Below are 8,245 nucleotides of genomic sequence, written 5' to 3'. Positions count from 1 at the left end.
CATCAGGTGTGCATAATTGCTAGAATCTGTAAGTAAAATTTTTATTTGGAGTTTTTGTGGGAGGATTTAGTGAAAGAAACTTTCCACATGCCTATGGCAGAACTTTAAACTGCAGCAGTGGGAAAGGAGCTGGTGCAAAGTCTCACAGGAGCAACCTGCATGTGCCATACAAATCCTCATGCACCTTGTGACAGCCATCAGGACCTCCTGTGTGGGTGGAAATGCAAATCCTTAGCCACATCTCCCTATCTCTCTGTGTTCAGTGGAGGGGAAATATCTAACAAAAATTGTGTTACACTGATTTAGAATCTGCTACAGGGAAGTGCAGTGAAGACAACTAAGGTGAGAAATATTAACTGATTGCAAATATTTTCTCAGTCCTCAAAATTTTTGCAGTTTTCCTTAGAGGGCTAAAAGAGGAGATGAGACTGGAGGAAGAATCCTCCTCATACAGTGTTTGGACATGTGAATTCTAGTGAAACTTTCATTCACCCTCTCTCTCCTCCTTCAGGCAATATTCACTTATCTTTTGGGTATTTTTTTAAAATTTATTTTTATTTCACTTCTCCTTTTTAAGAGAAATATTAATAAATCTTACCAAAAGGTGGAAGTATGTGAGAGATAGCTTAAAAGTAACCTAACCACTGCAAGTTATTTGTGATTTCTAAGGGAAGAACTCAGGTTATTCCCATGTTTCAGAAGGATCTTTTCAAACCCTTAAAAGGTTACTGGTTCTGAAGATAGCCTCTGATTCTGTTTTCTAGGACCACAAAATAAATATCTGTAAGTGCAACAGCCCATAAACACGTGACAAATAATAATCACCACTTCTGATAAAAACAAAAGTTGCATTTTTTATAAACTACAATGACCGAGTGTACTGTTAAGCTATTTTCTGCAGCAAGTGGCTCCAAACCCATATCTGCGTCTTTTATTCACTAGGGAGGGGTTGCTCTTCTTTCTTTAAAGTTCAGACTGATATCTCTCTTACATGTTCTCATGGATTTTGGCTGCCTTATCTTATTCTCCTTTAAAGTGAAATGAGCTCAATACCTTTGTTTATTTGTTATCCTTTGGAGCTGTTGCTAAGTTTGCAAGACTTTGGTAAGCAGGTCCTGTAGGTAGAGAAGAGGCTGGGGTATTATTAAGCAAGACACTTGGTAACACACTTTTATTGGGCTTTACAAATCACTGATAATTTAGACAGTCATGTGGCTTGAGTTCACAAAGCAATGCCTTTCAAAAGGGAAAAGGGACCTGCGGCAGCTCTGTGAGCACTAGAGAAAAGGAATTAAAAAAAGCCAACAACAAACTAGCAAAAAGCCAGGGCAGCGCTAAGGAAATGAGTGCAGGAGGTGAGAAAGATCTACCTGTCCCCAGTTCATGTCCTGGGTAGTGCAACAACCTGAAGCCTAGTGAGCCATCACGAGGAGACTGGAGAGAAAGCACTCTCTGGGCTGGAATCACCCAGGAAGAGCAGGTGACTGTGACAGGGACACAGGACAGAACAGGAGAGAGGGCTGGGCCGGCTTTATGAGGTGGCTCTGCGATTGATCAGTCTGCGAAAGCTCCTCCGGAAGCCTTCATCCAGAAAGGCGTACAGGAAAGGGTTGAAGCAGCTGTTGGCATAGCTTAGGCTGGTGATGAAATAGGAAATCCCAATGACCAGGGGAGTTTGTGGGATGTCCATAATGAGGGCCACCACTGTGCTAAGGTGAAAGGGCATCCAGCAGAGCAGGCACACACCTAGGATAGCAACCACCATCAGCGTCACCTTCTTCTTGGCTTTGTCCAGAGCCTTTGCATTGCAGTGGAGCTGCACGTGTCTCAGTCTGCACAGCATGGTGGTGTACAGGGTGCAGATGGTGGACACTGGGATGACAAAGCCTAAAATAAGGGTGTAGATCCGACTGCCTTTCCACCACACGCTCTCGGGGTGGGGGAACACGAAGACACAGTGGGAGCGCCCCTGCTCCTCGTGTATCTTGGCAAAGACGGCGAAGGGCAGGATGATGACGGTGACAAAGGACCAGACACAGAGGCTGACAATCTTGGCTGCTCGGTAGGTGCGGTAGGACACCTTCCTGGACTTGGTGGTGGCTGCCACAACGAGGTAGCGGTCAATGCTCATGACAGTGAGGAAATAGATGCTGGAGAAGATGTTGTACTGGTCTATGGAGATGATGAACTTGCACATGAGCTCTCCAAAGGGCCACTGCAGGAGCAGGTAGTCAGCAATGTTGATGGGCAGCACCAAGGTAAAGAGCTCATCAGCAATGGCCAGGTTGAGGATGAAGATGTTAGTTACTGTTTTCATCTTCGGTGCTTTGAGGATGACATAGATGACAGCAGTGTTGCCTGTCAATCCCACGGCACAGATGACAGAGTAGATGACAGGCACTGTGATGTAGAACCTGGGGCTTACTGGAGTAGTGGACATATTCAGACTCCCATGTCCTCTTCCAGTGCAGTCTGCACATGAGGAATTGGTTTCAGGGAGGGAGAAGTTCTCCATGGCTACAGGAGAGGATGGCTAGGCTCACTGGTGGTAAGGATGACCTGAAAGTGGGGAAAAATAAGTGAGACCTCTGCTCTTCGCAAGGCTGTCCCCTCTGGCACACCCAACTGCCAAAATCTCACATATGCTTCCCACTGGCACCCTGACGGCAGCAAGGGAAGATCGCCAAGGGCTTTGCCAGCAGCCAAGTGTCCCAGTGGCTGCTCCTTCCCTCCTCCCGCATCGTGGGAGTGCCACGAGGGGACAGCGCTCAGCCTGGGGCTCCCCGAAGTGCCCAGCCATCCCAGGGGGACAGCGCTCAGCCTGGGGCTCCCCCAAAGCCATCCCAGGGTGACAGTGGTCAGCCTGGAGCTTCCCCGAAGTCCCAGCCATCCCAGGGGGACAGCGCTCTCCTGGGAGCCCAGGGGCGCTGCTCGGTCCCTTCCCCGCCGGCTCTCGGCGGCGCCTCTGGGTCGGAGCTGCTCGGACCGCGGGGGTCCTGCTCTCGGGGGGAGCCGGTGCCCTCGGTGTGCTCCCCGAAAAGCAAAAGGCACCCCCGTTCCCGACTGAGAGAGCGCTGTGAGGGGGGATCAGGGCTGCACTGACCTGTTGCAGCCCGGCGGCGGCGGCGCGGCTCCCGGAGCGGCGGGATGCGCTGTCCGTGCGGGGGGAATGTGCCGGCCCCGCTCCTTTGCCGGATTCTGAGAGTTACAGCCGCGTCCGACTCGATCTGGCCAGCAAGAAACAGGTGACGCGAACGGCAGAGGATGGTTCAAGAGTCGGAAGCTGGAGCATTGGAAGAGGTTTGTGCTTTACCTGGACTCGCATCTCCTCCCGCGGTCCGGCCGCGCAGCAATGGGGACAGAGATCCCAGCTGGATCATCTGGGGTATCTGCGCCCCTGCTGGGGCTGAGAGCTCAGCACTCAGCGCCTGCCCGGCCCCGGGACTGTCCCGGGCGGGGCGGGGGCAGCGCGATGCTGTGCATCAGGCTCCGAGCCACAGCATCGAGGGGAAGGTGCCCCTGCTCACTGCGGGGGGTTGGACTGGGTGGCCTTTCAGCTCCCTTCCGGCCCAAAGTAATCTGTGATTCTGGGAACTGGCCAGGAAAACACATTTTTCATGGGATGTGAGATTCAGAAGCAGGATGGATGCACAGTAGTTCTGGTTCTGCCTGACACTTTGACTCCTTCACTCTGTGCTAGCGATAAACTGAAATATAACCCTGGGAAGGCAATCTTTTTTTAGAGGGTAATTCAGAGCTCCTGATTATCAGAGTCTTTTTTCCAAAAAGTACATGGCATAAAATCTATCTAATTTTATTTTCATTTTCGTTGCCTTTTCAATGTGAGAATTCTATGTAATACATTGTAACACATTTGTAATTACCATTACTATTGTAGTACATTTGACAAAACTTCTGCATCTCTAAAATCGGAAGTGTAAACAACTTTTTTTTTATGCTACAAGCAGGACTGACCACATACATTATGAATAACTACTAATAAATTACTAATAGCATAATAAATGAATCTTTTGGCAAACTGGCATAATTGTTTATTATCTGTAAGCTAGTACCATGGAGAGAGATAAACACAGCCTGGCTCTGATTCTCCCGTATTATGATGTATAATTACCTAAATCAGCAGGATAGCACAAACCTCAAAATCCAAGCAAATAAATTATTAAGTAAATCCATGAAAAAGGGCATGAGAAGTACCTCTGCTTCATTATGGCTATGATTTTTTTGTAGCACTCTGTCTTACATTATTTCATATTACTAGCTACAATATATAGCAAAGGATACTTCACCATACAGAATATGGTGCTCTGTGATTCTTAACTTCCTTTACAGAAATATCTGAGATAAAAATGTGCTCACACACTTGTGCACTCCCATGAGAATGACAGAAATACAATGCTGCAGGGTCATCATGGAGTTCTGCTTCCCTTTTTTTGTCTATAGTTTCACAATCCAAGTAATGAAAATATCACCTTTGCTATGGAGTTTATTAGAAGCTAGCATTTGAGCCAGGTTTTTTGACCTAGTTTTAAGTTTTAAACACAGTTGTCTTAAAGTGAATGTAGCTTTGGAAACTCAATGTGCTTATTCCTCATACTGTAGCAGTAGTATGACAGAGGTGCCCCACTTCTGAGGTTCTTGGGGAGTTCTTCCACACTGGTGCTTTGTAGGCACTTAGTTGCTTACATGCAAGTTCTGGTGATGATATCACCTAAATGTGTACAAAAATTTTATCACAATGCTTTTGCCATGGTGTTTGTACCCACTCTCTTCCTTTCAGTTTATCATTGGTTCTAGAGGGAACCATCTTGTTCCCTTCTTGTTCCCCTTCTTGTTCCCAGAAAAAGATCCCCTAACTTCAGCAATAACTTTATTCTGTGGAGTAAATGTCTTGGGGTCTTTTGACTCTGCAGGGTTAAAATTGCAATCCTAATAGAAAGCTGACTAGGAGGAATCTGCATTTTTCCTCTCTCCTGGTAGCTGAAGAAATGGATTTTGGGCCTATTAAATATCTGATGTATTTATGTGAACTGCTGTCATTACTGAGGGAATTGTAGCTGCCTGTGCAGCACATCTATAAACAACTTGCCTCCATTATCAGGTGTTCATTGCTGATACTGGTGTAGTGTTTAAAGGCATCAAAAGACATCAGGTCTTTATACAGCAGTTGAAGTAATTATTTTCTCCTTTTATAACATCAGTTTCCCAGAAAGGCAGTCAAAGGCCTTTATAAATTTATAGCTGACTTCTGTAAACTTAGAAATTCTCTTTTTTGTGTGGATAGTTCCAAGCCACAGAGTGTGTCTCAATGTCTCAGCAGGTGCACAGACCATCTTCCTTTCAGCTGAAAGCAAACAGAAATGAGAAGTGTTAGGAATAACTTCTACAAGGTGAGGCTGTCGGGATTGGCAAGTTCAGACTGACAACCACAGCATATTCTGTGGGGGCCATTAAAATCTGTAGGGCAAATGCAGATCTTGGCCAGTGAATTGTGACCCCAATACCTCTGGTGGAGCTGTGCCTGCTGACAAACAGTTGTACTGGGTGGTCATTAGGCATGTTCACAGCCTTTGAGAAGATACTGATTTGTAATCATTCTCTTGCATACAGAATATCTCTGACTGTGTTTCCTTCTGGATACTTTAAGCAGTTCGTGCTATCCAGGTTAAAAGAAGTCATATATCATTTTCTTTGAGCAGTTTAAGTCATAATTGGTTCTTTGCTGTATTTCAGTATCATTGTCTAGTGATCTAGATGAGCAACAAAGGAGAAAATGGCTTCATGAATTGCCACTAAGAGATGAGATTTCACCATAATGAGCCTACAAGCCTTGGACCTTCTTTATTGAATTGATCCATGTCTGAATTTCAGAATGTATCCTTTCTTCCTGTGGGCTAAATCCATTTGACAGAGATCCATTTGAGTAGAGATCTGGGTCAGTTTTGAAGGACTTCCACCATCTCAAGTGGGGAAAAAGCACTACATAATTCTGTTTGCAGGACTGCCTCATCAATCAGTAAAGAAAACAGCAGTGCTCAGCAGTGGAGCAAGGCTGCAGCTTCTGCAATGCACTAATTTTCTACCTTTGGGACTGAATTATTTACCAACACAGTGTGCAGATGTGAAGGAGTTCAAAAATATTCAGTTGAGAGTCTCCCTCTGTGATGTTGGATTAGTAGATCTATTTATTAGGTAGAAAGGAATAAAATTGCCAGGTGACCTCAAGATCAGGCTTCTCTATTCCAGTCTTCACAAATTCTGTCAATCTTTGCAGTCTTGCATGAATTCTTTCAGGAAACATCCAGTGATGGCAGAACTACATGCTCTCCAGACTGTTTGTTCAACAAAATCTGTTCTTCAGACCCTGACCTTTTGTCACAATCAAAAACCCTTTGGTTATTTTCCTGTCCCAAATGTAACAACATTTTCTATCCCCTGTGGTGATTTTTTCCATGTGTGAATACTTCAATGTCTTTTCTCCAGAGCTGAAAAACACAGTTCTTACTATTTCCTTTTGCCATATCTGTTTGAGATATGGCAAAACTGTTTGAGAGGAGCGGTTATTTCCATTCAGTCCTTTTTTTTTTTTTTTTTTTTGTGTTTTGGGTTTTTTTGTGTGTTTTTTGTGGTGTCTTCTATCAGGCTTTATAGTATTTATTATCTGTCCTTTGTTTGTGATAGTATCAAAGTATCAAAGCAGGGTTTCACATCAGTGAACAAGGCCTGTGGCAAAGCTTCAGATTGTTTTGATTTAGCCAGGGTTGGCAGGCTTCTGCAAACTCAATATTTGGAGAAATAAAGAGTCCTGTGAGGTAGGACTGGAGCACTGGGAAGTTGTGATAAAACAACATGTGCACAGCATCTTCTGCTCTGCATTACTCAGCAAGAAAACAACCTGTGTCTATCACATCTTACTGGTTTCAATTCAAAATCACCCCAGTAAAATGAGCTTGTGTCCCACAGAGCAAACTATCTCTCTGCCCTGTATTCCCTGGGAGGAGTTGAGTTCTGGCACTGCATCAGTGTGAATAAGTGTTAGACCTCAGCATGCTGGAAGGACAGCTGACCATGCAGGCCTTGGAAATCAATTCTAAGCCTTTTAAAAACATGATTAGTACCAGGAGCTTTTTTAAAACAAAACAAAAGACAGCTTGTTCTAAACCCCAGTTTATATATATATATATACATATATATATGTGTGTGTGTGTGAGAGAGAGAAGTTAATTAGTACATTATGAGTGAAGTATAATAAGGGTAATTGAAGAGAAGCAAAAGCAGTAGCTGAATAATAATAAATAAAAAAATCCAATAGCAAGGCCTATGTGCATGTTTTTGTTGTCTTTGGGGTTTGGGGTTTTTGGTAATAGAAAATTCACTGAACTTCAATGGATTCATCACATTTCTTGGTCTTTTTGTTTTCCATTTGTGAGAGAAACTGTCCAGCCTCATCGGTCTGGTGAACTTAGAAATTAAGTCCCTTAACTTCAGTAGGTACTTACAAATATTTTGGGCCTGTATTAGACTCTGTGCTTGCTGTGTTGGGAATTAGTTCCATAAATTCCTCATTTACCTTGCTATTCTAACATGAGAATTGGAAGGACATTTAAATTTTTAAGGAAAAGGAATCCATTCTCAAGACAAAAAAATTAGCAACAGAACAGAAGTAACTGCAATACAAAATGCAGCTGTCCAAACTTGATCAAAACTTCTGAAAGACTTGAGTGCTCTTCAGCCTACAAATGCTGAAATAGAAATGTCTGCTTTTTATCTTCCATATTAAGATCTCTAACTCATGGAATTCTTTTTCTCTAAGGCAGATCTTTAATAAAACACAACAAAACCATAAGATAGTTAAGGTCTTCCTGGGAAGCTTCAAAAATTGGTTTAAATTTTTAGCTTTGCCATGGTGAGACATCATAGCAAGTCTTAACTCTTAACTGTTTTCAACACACAGTGAAGGCTTCCTGGGCAAGATCTCTGACATTTAAAGAACATTGTAGGGCATGGTGAGGTTTCTTCTTATACCCTTAGTCTATCCTGGTGCATCACTCCTCCTCCTACCTGATGGAAAGAGTCAAGTGGTTTTGCTTTTTCCCTCTGTCAGATTTGACATTGTATGCAGGCTCACACCCTTAAATGGTTTCCCATCTGCTGCTGGTTTTCTTAACTCACTATTAAACTCTCAGATTATAGGACTGAATTAGTGTGTAGCTGCCACTTAAACTTT

At 43.8% G+C, this 8,245-nt stretch overlaps 1 protein-coding gene across 1 annotated transcript; it reads right to left on the bottom strand.

Annotated features, from left to right (window-relative positions):
- Positions 1-1,203: 1,203 nt before the first annotated feature.
- Positions 1,204-2,553, bottom strand: NPBWR1 (neuropeptides B and W receptor 1). The gene has a single exon (XM_063177848.1). It carries the CDS (start codon positions 2,513-2,515, stop codon positions 1,532-1,534), a length of 984 nt encoding a protein of 327 aa, XP_063033918.1. The 5' UTR covers positions 2,516-2,553; the 3' UTR covers positions 1,204-1,531.
- Between the last annotated feature and the right edge of the window lie 5,692 nt (positions 2,554-8,245).

Source organism: Melospiza melodia, chromosome 1, assembly GCF_035770615.1.
Source record: "Melospiza melodia melodia isolate bMelMel2 chromosome 1, bMelMel2.pri, whole genome shotgun sequence".
Taxonomy (NCBI): domain Eukaryota; kingdom Metazoa; phylum Chordata; class Aves; order Passeriformes; family Passerellidae; genus Melospiza; species Melospiza melodia.
This window is presented reverse-complemented; position numbering and strand designations above follow the sequence as displayed.

What these genes read in the sequence shown, in the direction of transcription:
- NPBWR1 (XM_063177848.1), bottom strand. Translation starts at nt 2,515, where the DNA reads ATGGAGAACTTCTCCCTCCCTGAAACCAATTCCTCATGTGCAGACTGC.